The 14,861-nt window shown below is 37.6% G+C and overlaps 1 protein-coding gene across 6 annotated transcripts in view; it reads right to left on the bottom strand.

Annotated features, from left to right (window-relative positions):
- Positions 1–14,861, bottom strand: part of ankrd6b (ankyrin repeat domain 6b) — a 54,940-nt gene that overhangs the window by 17,793 nt on the left and 22,286 nt on the right. For 3 of the 6 annotated variants that reach the window (XM_023288750.3, XM_023288748.3, XM_023288749.3), the window contains exons 3-6: positions 6,597–6,695; positions 4,311–4,409; positions 2,282–2,380; positions 1,148–1,246 (exon numbers count right to left, since the gene is read on the bottom strand). In XM_023288750.3, coding sequence (XP_023144518.1) covers positions 1,148–1,246; positions 2,282–2,380; positions 4,311–4,409; positions 6,597–6,695 — 396 coding nt within the window. The other 3 variants (XM_035956562.2, XM_035956561.2, XM_035956563.2) reach the window with 2 other exon arrangements.

The raw sequence follows: 14,861 nt of genomic DNA on the forward strand, positions 1-14,861 counted from the left end.
CATATTTTTGGACTGTGGGAGGAAGCCGGAGTACCCGGAGAGAACCCACGCATGCACAGGGAGAACATGCAAACTCCATGCAGAAAGATCCCGGGAAAGCCGGGATGCGAACCAGGGACCTTCTTGCTGCAAGGTGAAAGTGCTAACCACTACACCACTGTGCAGCCCGTATGTATGTATGTATATATATATATATATATATATATATATATATATATATATATATATATATATATATATATATATATATATATATATATATATATATATATATATATATATATATATATATAAATTAGTTAAAGTGATTTTTTTCAACAAAAAAGTAAATTCTCTGATGACTGCTTTTTCAATGTGCATATTTTATAGTTTCTTTAATATTTATTACGGTAAACCAAAACCTTTGGGTTGTGGATAAAACAAGAGGAGGACGTCATCTTGGGTTTTGAGAAAACACTCATCAACATTTTGTGACAGTTTATAGTTTAAAGTAATCAATATAATAACATAAAACTAACTGAGAGAGAAAAAAAATCAATGAAACAATAGTTCATGGAAATAACTGTTAGTTGTAGCCATACTAAATGCTGTGTTTAGCAGGTAATTCTTTACAGTCTGTCTGCCATTTGGTGCTTTTTTTGGTTAAAAAACAAAAAAAGCAAATAGGAGGTTGATGATGCAGCCACACTGAAACACAACAGTAAAACTGCGGGCCAGAAAATCAAAACATTGAGTTAGAGAAGCTGCTGTAGCTCCAAATAGAGGGAATTGCAGAGTCTGACAAGTTTCTGGGGAAATGTCACTGCAAGCACTGTTCACTTTACACCCAGTCATACTGTCAGCATGAATAATGCAGCTTAATGGCACCAGTTTACCAAGGGACTCCATGGCTGTACTAACTACTATCGGCAGTTTAAATGAATACACACTGAACCTGATGTTACAGCTATAGTGAACTAAAGCATTCTTTTCTGTTTCACTGAAAGCAGCCGTATCCTGAAAATAATCAAGTGGTGTTTAAATATGGCATCATTACAACAAATAAAAGGAAAATGTCTCGTGTATTTATCTGAATAAGCGTACATTGTGTCTGTTTTCATCTCATTAACTCCTGCCGCTGATTGAAGCAGCCCTGCTGGAAACTTACATGGTTCTTGCTGTCCGGCCTGGAGCCTCCCAGGAGCAGAACCTTGGAGCTCTGAGCGTGACCGTTCTGACACGCAAGGTGGAGAGCCGTGTTTCCTGCCTGGAAACAGGAGGAGAGAGTCACAGACATCATTTATTAGTGTTTACAGGGAGTTCATTTTTGTTTTTCTGCTCTCACACACACCATGCATGTATTTTTATGGTTGTATTCTGGTTCACAGTGTTTGGATATTGTGCCCTTAATCTGACAATCATGCTACTGCAGCAAACCGCACTGAGACAAAGAGAAGAAGTGGCAGTAAAAAAGAAAAGAGAGGCAGTGAAGAAGACACAAGAAGAAATATGAGATGAAGAACAGCAGGAACAAAGGAAAAAAATAAATAAATGAGACAAGACAAAGACAGAAGGAGAAAAAGTTGGAGAAAATCAGTAAGAGGAAAGTAGAAACATTGCATTGATATATTGATGCAACGATAATCTATTAATCCTGAAATAAACCTTAAATGGAGGAGAAATCTTTTGCATTGTAATTAAGTGACATTTAACTACTCTTAGAAGTCAGGAGTGTTAAGTGCCAAAAGTAAATGTAAACCACTGTGCTCATAGTATACATATCCTTCCAGAGATGTTAAATGCAGCTAAAAATAGAATTATTGTGAATAGGGTTGAAAACTCTAAGATAATCTTGCAAGCTTGGAATGTTTAGAGTGAACAATGTCTCTAATCTTTCAGCCTCATAAGAGTGAGACTATAAATCTTCTGCTGATCTTTTCTGCAGTTGACTGAGAGCGAGCAGACTACAAGCAAGAAAGAGTAAACAGGTATCATCTTGAGTTTACATCTTGTTTATACTTTTATGATAAATCCAATAAATGCTAAAATATAGCGGAACAATAGGAAGGCAGTGAAATTTCACAGTAGCATCAATCAAACAACAATATGTGACAATACAATGAATCAAACTTTTCATTTGTAAGATAAAGAATGTTTTGTTTTTAGAAGCTTTACATGACTTATGAGAGCACTAATTGGTTTATTTTGAGGTAAATTGCACTTAAAGGTAAAGGAAGCACTGAATGACATCTGAATGAAAGTTTATAGGAGCAGAAAGTTGGAAGCTTCACTGTAAAGTTACCTTGTTTTTGGCATGAACGTTGGCTCCAGCCTTCACCAGCAGTTTGACAGACTGACTGAAGCCATGCCACGACACCTCATGGAGAGCGGTGTTTCCATCCTGACGGAATAAAAGACAAAAAGCCACACGAACAGTGAGAACGATACAGGAGACACTGAGACAACGCAAATCTTAGAGATACTTTTAAGGAGCCAATGCAGTCGTGTTGGTTGTGAGAAATTCAAAAGGGTAATACAGCTGCTGGTACACCTCAGAGTAGAACAACAGAAGCTGCTTCATATGTACATAATTATCACTATAACTTTATTACTAAGGTTAGTGTGCGTTCATGTAAATCTGCCTCCAGTTAATGAGTTCTGTTTATCTACACTGTGAAACAGCTGACCAATTTCACATCCAGCTGTTCTAGAAGTTGGGTAGGGTTTATTTATGGAACAGGCTCACAGATCCACGGCGAAATCTTTAATTATTTTTGTATTTATATGTTAGGCATTATTATTCTTTATGTAATTTGTTTTTCATTTTATTGTTCAGTATTGTGTCTGGTGTTTTCTTTTGCTCTTTTCCCATCTTAGGAGATTATTCTCCTCAATTTACCATGTTATTAAGATTTTGTTTTGTCTTTCATCCATAAAATAAATCCATAATGAAAACTTACATTGATAAAATCCATTAGTGCAGCGACACAGTCGTGCCATTCTGTTGCTTAATGTTTCTCTTTTTAACAAAACTGTTACTATTCAGTATTTATTTCTGCTGGCTCCCACTTTGACATTTTCAGCTGCTGTCAATGAAAATTTCTTGTGGATGTGTTAAAACAACAGGCTATAAAGTGGTTTCAAATGAAGTCTTGGTGTAAATAGCTTCAAAATTATAGTGCACTAGCATCTTTATTAAATCAATAAGGTTCAACAAAATGTGACAACAAGTGTTAATGTTTTGGAATGTCAAAGATCAAGTATTGATTATTTGATTGATTGATTTATTCTTGCTAAACATTCTATCTCAATCCATTGCTAAATTAGGGCTACAACTAATTATTTTCTTTGTCAAGCTGTCCATTCTTTTCTCGGTTCATCAATTAGTTTTCTGGTAAGTTTTGGGTGAAAAATATTGATCAACACACAAGATGACATCCTCAAATGTCTTGTTTTGTCTGCAACCCAAAGATATTTAGTTTACTGTGATAGTGGAGCAAAGAAAGCAGAAAATATTCAACTTTAAAAAGCTGGAATCAGACTTTTCCTGTAAAAAAAAAAAAAAAATATTACAACCAATAAAATAGTTGCCAAGTTAATGATTAATTGTTGCAGTTCTACATTTTGAAGATATAAAGACAGTCATTGCTTGATATGTTACATTTCATCCGTGCTTGGCTGTATTAACGTACAGCTGTGCAAACCTTGTGACTACAATTAGTCAGTTCTCAAACAAAACACATTAATAAATGCTGTTTACACATCTGTACATCTGCAGAGCTAGTACACATTCCTACAGCTAATATCCAAATTTTTACTCCAAACTTATGCAGGATTTTAAGCGTTCCCACTTACAAACAGGATGTTGGGACGCAGTTATGTAGAAACAGCAAAATGTATGCGACCAACTGTAAAGAAGTTATGAGGGAAAGGGCTTTATTAAATCTGCCACGGCATTACTGGCTGGATTATTTTTGTACAGTCACTAGCACACCATTAAGTACCAACTAAAAGACTCTACTAATGCACTGCTATCAACATTTAAACATTTCTAACATAAAATACAACAAAAACAACGCAGTATATGAATGTGTGTTTGCAGTCGCTATTGGTCCAAGTTTGTGAATGAGTCGATTCTCTGTTTTCTGTGACTGTAAATACGCAACTCCACTTTTCATGGGGCAGTGAGATTAAGTAGATTATGAACCCACTGGTTTCTCTGTGGCTCTATCAGATGCTTTAATGCAGTCATTATGACGGCCTTAAAATTCCCCGTGCTCCCCTCACTGACCCTAACAGAGGTTCAATCAGCCCCTGTGTGTGTGCTTCACCTTGTCCTGCCTGTCCAGTGCACATCCTTCCTGGATGAGGGCGCTGATAATGTCACCGTTTCCCACCACGGCAGCTCGGTGTAAAGCCGTCTGCTCCCCCTGCCAACAGGCACACAAACACACAGCACTGACTGTGAAACACAACAAACAAACACTGAGAAACACGACAAGACAATCAGCAGAGATTCACAGAAAAATCCACTCCATCAAGTGAAAATCTTGGAGCCCCAATTTGATATTTTATTATGTTGTTGTATTAGAGTGTTCTTGGATTGTTTTCATTCAACACAGGTTCATAAATCGTAATCAAAAACATATTATTTTCTAATTAAAGTGCATTTTTGTTGTTGAAAATCTGACATGGAGATACAAGATTTTCATTAACCAGAGGGGACACACTCTCTTGGAGGAATAGTTTGGTTTGGTGGGATTCTGGTTTTATTCCTGCTCACCGTGAGTAAAAGAAACACATGGGTGGACGCGTTTTATATGTCAGCAAGGAGTTCAAAGATATGATTGATGCTCAAAAGAAATACACCCTTCTTTGTTTTCGCACATGGATAGCTGGCCTGCATGTCAAAACTGATGTAGCTGCAAAGATTTCTCTGCTTAACATGAAGAGGAATGTTTTCTTTTCTTGAGACTATCAGTTTCCTGTTTGTGTGTTGATTATAGAGCTGCAGTCAGGATGTGGTTGGCCTAAGCACAAAGATCAAAAGTATAACACCTCTAAAGCTCACAGATTAACACATTGTTCAACTTTGTCTGTATACAAAACTGTAAAATTACTATACTGTGGTTTTGTGGAGTTCGGTGCTCGAACTGTTTCATGATAAACAACAGCTTGTACATCAACCAAAACTGGCAACTTTAGCTGTGGCTGGAGGCTCTGCACTAAAGTTCTGGATGGAATAACACAGTGGGTCCTCATGAAACAATGCCAGCAGGTTATCCCCTCCTAAAACCACAAAATGTTTCTAAATTTCCGTCTACATTTCTCAACATGCAGTTCAAACATATGGCAAGAAAAATCTGTCTAGCTTAGCTTACATATTGTACATTCAGCGAACTAAGAATGAATCTGCTCAAAAGATGTGTACCTTTAACAATTTCTGAAGTTTTTAATGTAAATTTAATAGCTACATATTATGCATCCAGCAGCACCATTGCGGAAACAGTGGATCCAAATGATAAAGTCACAGAACACGGTTAATAAGAGGCACAGCATGAATTATTGAACACTCAGTGAAGCAGAAGGTGTGTTTTCCTACCACTGATTTGAACAGCACTTGATCCCAAAGACATCAATAATAAAACTAAGCTAAGCTATTCTTATATTTATTTAATATAATGCAAAATCCCCTCCCCAAAATACAAACTATCCCTTTAAATGTTGACTGTTTTGTAAGTATTCCCAAGCCCAGCCAAGTTACTTAAGACTACAGCGGCTATCGTGCTAATATGTTACATCAGCTATGGCAGTTAATCTAAGAGTTCAGTGTGGGTCGCATAAGCGTAACTAAAGCAGTGAGCATGCAATATCAGAAAAAAGGATCAGCCCACATTTATGCTCAGCCATAAATGGAATGCCTGTACACACAGCAGATTAGTGGTGAGTAGCGCAGGTTAGACACGAGAGCGCTGGAAGAAGCAGCAATGATTTCCATGGGCTGAAGATGAGAAATAGAAGGGAGAAGAAGGATAAGAGGGTCATTCAAAGCTAGATAAGAACTGAGCCGAGCGCAGCAGCAGCAGCGGTGGAGGACTGGAGTTTGTTCGGGGAAGGAAGGATGTGGGGGACAGATTTCCGTTGACTCGGTAGGAGCAGGTTTGGCTAACCTCCTTCACTCTCCCTGATCCTCCAGGCTCTTTCCCAGCCCTCCTCCACTGTCTTCTCCCCTCCTCCTCCTCCTCCTGCCTCAGTCTGCTCCCCCCAGTCCTGGAGGATGTACTGCAGCCTGTTGCAGAGCTCATTGACCACAGAGAGTGAATTTGGCAGTGCCAGAGATCTGGGTTATCGCTATCTGTGGGATAGAGGGACTTGCATCCTGAAGGCAGACCCACCAGTGGGAAGTCCAGTGAGTCCCATTCAAGGCCGCTGGGGGCCATCAGACTACAATTACGTTAGCGTTAAACGAAGATCATTTAAAATAAAGAGGTTGTTCCGACTTAACAGAATCTCAAAGCAAAAAGAGAAGCGGCCGTTGGTGGGCAATCAGTCAGGATTGCAGAGCGAGCTGGAAGTGGATGAAAAGCGGGAGATTGTCCGATGCATCGTCTACTCACATCGTCTTGGATATCCAGGTCACAGCCGGCTTTGAGGAGGATACGCACGACCTCAATGTGGCCTTTGTAGGCAGCCAAGTGTAGGGGGCTTCTGCCATACTGTGAACACAAAACACACACAGAACACAGCCCAGTTAACAAAACAGCACAACGTAACTGCAGCGACTCCCCCGGAGAAACGAGAAAATCGATTGGAAAACGCCACCTCAGCTGTCCAACAGACACAATCCTCCGAGTCAGACATTGCTGCCGTGTAAGTCACTCATCTGGTGGCGTGGCTGAAGACAATCTGCTACAGAGGACGATCCATCTCAGTAATGAGTCAACCAAAAACAAACAAGTCCTTAATCCACGCTTTAAGAGAATAGTGCACAGTCTGCACAGCTGTTCATGCGATCCTAGTAGGATCAGGATAAACTCTGAATCGAGCATCCTGCCATTATCAGAACCTGTGGGCGGGCACTGAAGCAAAGGTTACTTAACTTTGGGAAGGATTGTTTTCATATTTACCACAAACAAATGCATATTTACTTGATTACAGTAGTATCTAGCCATGTGGATTGTTTCAGTTTTAAGTACATTTGTTCACCTCTGAGATTTCTGCTTCCACCCCAAAACAATGGAATTAATTTCAATTGTGCTACAAAAACAGCAACATGTATATAAACTGTTGATAGAGTGACTAGATGTAGAAATGTGTGTTTTAAAGAAATTCTTCAATGCTATGAGCTTTATACACAAAATTACAATAATGTTCCTTGTTCTTAGCTTGATGCCAAAATCTCAGTGTAGAATATGTCAGAATTTGGGCTTATATTTAAAAATCTTCAAAGAAACTGTCATTAGAAAAGTCCTAAAATTTCACTTAAGTAAGTTTTTGCTTGCCAGCAGCAGCCGCAGCAACAGCAACCATCATATTACATGGAATATCTTTTGATGATGGATTGTTGGGCAAGACAACTAGAAATTATGATGGACATATTTCATAACTTCTTGACATTTTACAGTCAGAATCATAATCAAGAAAATATTTTGTACATTGTTCAAGTATAAAAATAAATGTGAGTTGCAGTCCAGGTCTTTTTAACCCTACATGTCTTCCCTAAGGACGTAGGTTCAGGTAATAGAAGGCCTTGAAAGGTAGAAATCATAGCTACATCACATCAACATTCACAACTGCATCCAAACCATAATCAATCCCTGTGAATGAACTCCAATCCATTTTATCTAGGATTACTTCTGCTTCTCAATACTCAAAAAATGTAGAAATCTTAGTATTTTCCCCACAGTTATGTTGACACCAGGATCTTACTTCACCATGGTTAACATCAGAAAAATTAACACAAAAAAGTATTGTGTAAGGAAAAAGAGCAGAGGCATCTCTTCACACAGCAAATGCCACATATTTAACAAGTGTGACTACAGTCTGAGGCATATTGTTACCTACATGTCAAAGTTATCACAGGATAAAATGTGTCAGGATATGGCGACTTAACACCTCAGCTAACCGATTTCCTGTGGTAAACCCTGCTCGAGGAAATAAAACCTGAACTATTAAGTGAGGAAATATATTTTCTGTAAAATGAGACTTTAACATGCTGTGGTGAAGGAATGCAGTCACGCTCTGTGCTTAACCACGAAGCATGAAACGACTAAACTAAAATCAACAGCGGGATATTCCTTCTTTCAGCAGCCAGGCGATATTAGAAAAAAATATTCACTGGGAGGATTAAGTTAAAAGCTCTGAACACATGCAGACATCCTGAATATTACATCCAACATAATGGTCTTTGCTTAACTGCATTAGGTAGAATGACGGAGCAGGATGTCAGTGAGGAGGGAACCCTTCAAACTTCAAACACCTGATGATCTGTTAATCTGTAATCATATTGAGTAAATACAAGTTAATTACAGATGTGTGTGTATTCCCACACAACAGCACAAGCTGCATTACACTGCTGGTATTACCGTGGCGTTTGCGGGTTGGTGCTTTGTTTGGGTGCGGCTCGGCTCTGCATTCATGTGGTCTGCAGATTGAATTACAGTGGGCCTGGCTGGAAGGATGCCACCAGCCGAGCTCAGGTAAACAGCAGGCTTCAGGCCAACAAGGAGCCTCTGCTGCATCCACAAAGACTGACTGAGGGTCTGCTTGTGGAAATGTTTTTAATTTTTCAGTAGCAGATGGTGTACCGGGGTTACATCTTACTGTTGTGTTGGTTTATGTTGTGGAAACTATCAAGGGAATTCTTTAAAGTGTAAAAATACACATTCAAAGATCTGTTTGATCTCATTGCAGTAGGGTTGCCTTTTTTTTTTCCTGTGAAAGTTTTCTTTTATCAAAATTCCTCAATACAGATACACAGGACACTTGTAGATAAGCTTACAATACTATATGATTATGTGACAGTCATCAATTATAATATGCAAACTTAATATAACTCTTTTTTTTTTTACTATATTTTGTAAGAGAGATGGTTCAAAATAATATCAGAGCTGTGACAAAGCGTGATCAGTTTCATCTAAAATTTCACATCAAATCTGAAGGTCAACTGACTTACACAGACATACAATGCATAATCTTTAAAGAACAGTGACAAAAACATCGACTGTACGTAGTGAGTTGAACATTTTACCTGTAAAAATCAATTTGTCTGTGTTCTCTGTTGGAACAATTCTGTAATAAAGAGCTTGGTAAGAGTTCCTCTTTACCTATCGGATTACATATAGACAGGTATGTTATCTGTAAGAAGCTAATACTGAGTAATATATTAAAATTATACCCCCAATGAAGTACATTAGACGATGTACTGTATATACAAGCTGGAGGCAATGGCATTTAATGATCATTGGCCATGAACTGCCATTTACACAGGATTTGTACACTTGAGAAGTGGAAGGAGTTGCAAGCCCTAAACATATGTGGCTCAACTATACAAGTGTTTCTACTTATTCTGCCTGACTAGTCTTCTTCTCACTATTGTGTGAGCGTGTAACTCAATGCTCGATTGAGACTAAACTGTTCTTGTTGCACCTGTTAGGGCGGAACAACCTACACCATTAGTATTCTTACTGGTACGTGTAGTTGGTTGACATTACCTCACATTACCTCCAGCAGTATGCTGCATTCACGTAATCCCAGAGTTCACATAATTACAAATTTCAAACGAGTAAACAGTGTTCATCATGTGCACATTCTAAGCCAAATTTTTCTGAAGGTGCTAATAACCCAGACTTGATGACCCAACATTTCCAAGTGCCAAGTAGATATTAATTTCTCACAAAAGGCTGAGCAGTTTGGGGATAATATCGATATTGCAAATTTTCTGACATATTTTTTCAGATGTTTAAAATCTGAATTTACTGTACAATAGATTTACATCATGTGATCTAGCATCAGCAAAGGTCATTAAAGGCTGTAATAAAACACATAAATATATTTTGAACAAGCACAAAAGTTTTACCCAAACTTTTTGGCAAATTATTTGCCTGCAAAGTGGAATGATTTTCTTCAACAAAATGTCTCTAATGTGCATGTCTTTCTTTTTTGCCATTGACACAAGGTGACTCACAGCTTCAGTTCAATGTTATGAATATTTATAAGCCATACATATGGTAATTTTTCCTTACGTTACTTCATTTCCTTCGTGGGATGAACACATTTTTCTAAGGATTTTCATAGCCAAATCTATTTGGATCCTATTTTACCTGTTAATTTTTTTATCATAATTATTGCTAAATATTCTGCATAAAATACTCAGATTCTAATTTATTAAATATGTATATATTTAATAGAAGGTCTCAAGGTCTATTTAGTAGCTTCTCTGGAGCTTCCACACACCTGGCAGTCTACAACAGCAGCTGAAGACCATGCAATGCCATTGAAAGTGCTTGGTAAATCTATGACTTGTTCATTTGTTTATATTTTCTTCTAGTGAATATTCAAATTTGGTTTAAGATTTCTTTACTGTCAGTAAGGTCAGTTTCCAGCTGATCTGGAGGCACAGATATCCAAACCATCATCTCCTCATACTCTTCTTCCTTCCGTGTTCTTCTATGTCATTACCAACTTCAGCTAATCCTCTATTATTCTTTCCTTCTTTTCTTTTCATCTGTTTGATGTTTTTCTCTTTTAGTCTGAATCCATTCATCATATTAGCTTTCCAAAGAAATAACTACCCCTGCATTCCTTCTTCCTGAGCAGAGGAATGTTTCATATGAAACTCTGCCTCCTTTATCCTAGACTAAGCTCTCGTCACGGCACCTTGCCAAAAAATTCAAATACAGCTGGTCAAAATACAATCATCGTTGCACAGCTGCACATGTATTATTGTTGTAGTTTTCACAATGTAACACCATGTGTTCATGTGGAAAACTGGTTTGCCGTGCCAAAACAGAAAACACAAAGCACATGATACACAGCAAAAATACCCAGAACAGGCACACATAAATAGTACTCAGCACTGGCTGTGGTGTGTTTTTTAGGTTGCTGACACAGAGAAGAGTGTTAAATTTATGGTTACAACAATGATGTGTGATCTTCTAAACATCAGACGTTAAACTCATTTCCCAAATCCAGGAAACAAGCAGCACAACAGACTTGTTATTACAGTGTCTGGGTGTCATCAGCAGGATTACACTGCAGGCTGTAAAGATAAAAAGGGTGGAAATACAGGTTTAACATATACGGGCTCAAATCAGTATGAAGAAACAAAGGTTACCTGTATTTCACATATATACAGGGTGTAAAAATTAACTTGTCCACAATGTTGCAACACTACTTAGAAAAACCAAGTAGAAGTTGCGTTTTATGACAGATTTTAACATTTTTATGATCGCTTTTAATGCACATATTGTATTTTCCCCTAATTATACCTCTGATATGCTCACCCTTAATGAGGTCAGTTAGTAATTTCTAGGTTTCTCCTTGCTGCCTGGCTAAGTCACTACCATGACAGAACCACAGGTGTCAAAGTCCCAGGCAAGAAATAGCCTTTAATATAAATTGCAGATATGAGAATCACACTGAGAATGGATCTTCTAATCTAACTGTCTGTAAGAGAACAATTAGATTAATGTTAGCTCATTTGTCCTGCTCTTTATTGGATTTGGGGAAGTTGACACTCTGTCAACCCCTGAGTGAGCACTATGTTTGCCAAAAACACAAGACAGTTTTCATTTTTGAAGCCTCTTCTCTCATAAAATTAACACATTCAGTCTAAAAATAAGACAAAGGAAGTATAAATCTAATCTGTGTGTTATTTGGCCAAGCATGTGTCTGATGTTCCTGAATTTTAATGTTCAGGTTGAATGGTCAAATGGAACATCTACTAGTAAGTATGCTCACTGTTTGAACATGTACCTTTAGCGGGAGTTCTTTAAGCACAAACACAGCCAAGCAAGTGTATATTCTAGACCCTTTAATTGGGTTAATTTTTAAGATGAGCCAGTCAACAGCAGTTCCCAACCAGCATTTGGAAATAATATAAATTAGCTGGTTAAAATTATCCGTTAAATTCTGCCAGCAACAGTTATCATTTCTGATGGCAACATCCACCCATGGAAGAAGTCTACTTTAGCAAACTAGTGCTTCAAGAATTATTCAGAATTTCAAGTGCTAAGTCTTACACTCACGGCTGCAAACTGCACACATGCTAAAATAGAGAGTCTGACAGTAACTGTTTACACAACCCATTGATCAAGAAGTTGTTTTCCTTTTTGACCAAAAGATGCAAAAGTTGTAAGACATTCAATGCCGTGAAGCAGTATAAAAACTTTAAATAGAACCAATTGGCAAAATTATGCTTTCAGTGCTTAAATATCTGAACCAAGACTTAAATGAGATTCTGAATATGACCAGAAGTCCAGTTCCAGCTGTTTAATACTTGATGCTACAGAGGCTGACATTAGATACCCAGCATTAATACACCACCCATCTATATAAAGGGGTGTCCTGTCTGTTCTTACTGCAACTCATCAACATCCAGGTCAATGTTCAAGCTCAGCACTGGCCCCAACTGGCACAAAGGAAGATTACATCACATCATCTGTATTAGTAAATGATCTTTGAACCTTGCTGTGATTACAGGAGATGTGAGAGCAGAAATACACACAGAATGCAGCAAAGTCTCAGAGGACTGTGAGCCGTTCTGGCTGTGAGTGTATTTGTGTTTGTATCATGGACTGAAAGCTGTGTCATTGTGATCCATCTGGACAAGCAGCAGCTCAGCTGTGATACTGTTAAACATATGGGTGCACACAACATGCCCCCAGCTTCTATTGAAGCTTATTCTGTGTCTGGAATAATCAGTTAATGCTTTTCTGTATCAAAGTGAGGTTCATTGTCAGCTGACGAAACTGTTTTGCTTCTTGATTTTTAGAGTGAACTCACACTGTCAGTACCAACAGTACAGGGATTTTACAGTACAGTCATTTTAGAAAATCTTTGGGGAGGGCTAGAATTTGTTTTTTGTAAAAGGAATTTAAGTTTTTGTTCTGGTGCCTAAAATTACAAGTCATAAACTTGACTGATAAGAACTGGTAAGAACTGTGACATGCAGTTGAAAGCAGACCTGGGTTGATAAATCAGTCAGGCCATGCATCAGCTAACTGCACATTAAGGATGTCACAGGAACCAATACTTCAATTCCAAGTCAGTGTTAAAAAATTCTAAGAATGTGAAGGTAATTTTTCTGTATTTCCCAAAGGTATCATAGAAGCTGTATGTGCTGGAGATACTTAACGATAACAACAACATGGGAAGGGCGGCTGCAAGTACAGCTGCAGAAACAGGTCAGCTCAGACCTGTGAGGAAAAAAAAAACATACCAACAGTAGAGTACAGCCACATTTTACCTTTGAGTCAGATGATCAGATTGTAGACAACCAAAGACAAAAGTGTGTAACAGGACACTTAAAACAAAAGGAGAAAACACTTCAGTCACTTCCAACTTATGTAAGCAGCTCAAAGACCGATATTCAGATCTGTATGAATTCAAGGTGAGAGTGTTTCAACCGTTTCATATAAACAATATTTCATGAAAACATTCAAATTCTGTAATATTACTGCTATTCTTTGTGAACTATGACATGTTAAAGCCGTGAAAGCTCATAGCGTGAGCTGGATGCTGCTCGTAATATCAGTAGTTAGTATCACTCACTACTCAGTCTACCCAAATATAATGTTGCGTATACATATATTCTTTTGTTTTATTGAATTTTTGCCATACAGAATCTTGGAATTTCAATGCCATTGGTGCTAACGACTAAATTCCTGATATTATTTATGTATTATGATTAGGTTTGAAGTCCATTATCCCTGTGAAAGGTGTACATTTATTTAGATCCTCATTGCATTTTTGTATATTTTGTCTCGTGCTGTGCTTCAAATCTAGCTGCCGTAACACAGAAGTTCCCCGGTGAGGGATCAATAAAATTTATTAATTTATCTTATCTTTAGAAACATTGTCTCCATGACATAGTTTGCCCACCAGAGAGCACTGGCAAGCTGATGTTTACGCTAAAATAAGGTATTTTGGTCACAAACAAACAAACAAACAATAAATAGATATATAAGAGATCACATAAAGATTGTTTGTATATGGTGTTTATGTAAAAATTCTATATCAATCTCAAAAGCAAGTCTACAAAGCTCTGTAGAAAGCTTATAAATTGGCCTTAAGTTAAGAGTGATGGAACTGCAGCAGCTCAAATTTAATGATTGTTTTTTTTTCTTTTATTCTAAAAGCACTACATCAATTTGTGACTTTTTGCTTTAAAATAAAACAGCAAATTGTAATTTCTATAAATTAACTATTTATTTCTAAAGTATTTATCATCAATATGGTTAAGATGGAAACAATATAAATGTCTTATGATGGATGTCAATTTAAGTGCTGCTCCAAAACTTTGTGCTCCTAAAATTTTCAGTAGACAGCACCAATCCAACTACTGAAAAAGTTAGTGTGAAGCCCTGTTGGGACGGACTGTCTAGCTCAAAACACGTGAATGAGGTTGAATTATTGATTTAAGAAATGCAGATAAGCCACAGGCAAAACATGTCGCTCTATTTACTTTGCAATTGTTTGTGACTAGCAAAACTATTTGAGGTCAAACAGAACTATGCAGTGAGAGGAAGTTCTGATTGATGACAATCTCCCCTAAAAAAAAAAAAAAAAGAAAAAAATCAACAAGAGATTAACTGTCCCTCGTATTTTCACTGGGCCACATCCATGACTCACACAACTCAGTGACACAATGGTTGTAAAAC

This window comes from Amphiprion ocellaris, chromosome 12 (assembly GCF_022539595.1).
Source record: "Amphiprion ocellaris isolate individual 3 ecotype Okinawa chromosome 12, ASM2253959v1, whole genome shotgun sequence".
Classification (NCBI taxonomy): domain Eukaryota; kingdom Metazoa; phylum Chordata; class Actinopteri; family Pomacentridae; genus Amphiprion; species Amphiprion ocellaris.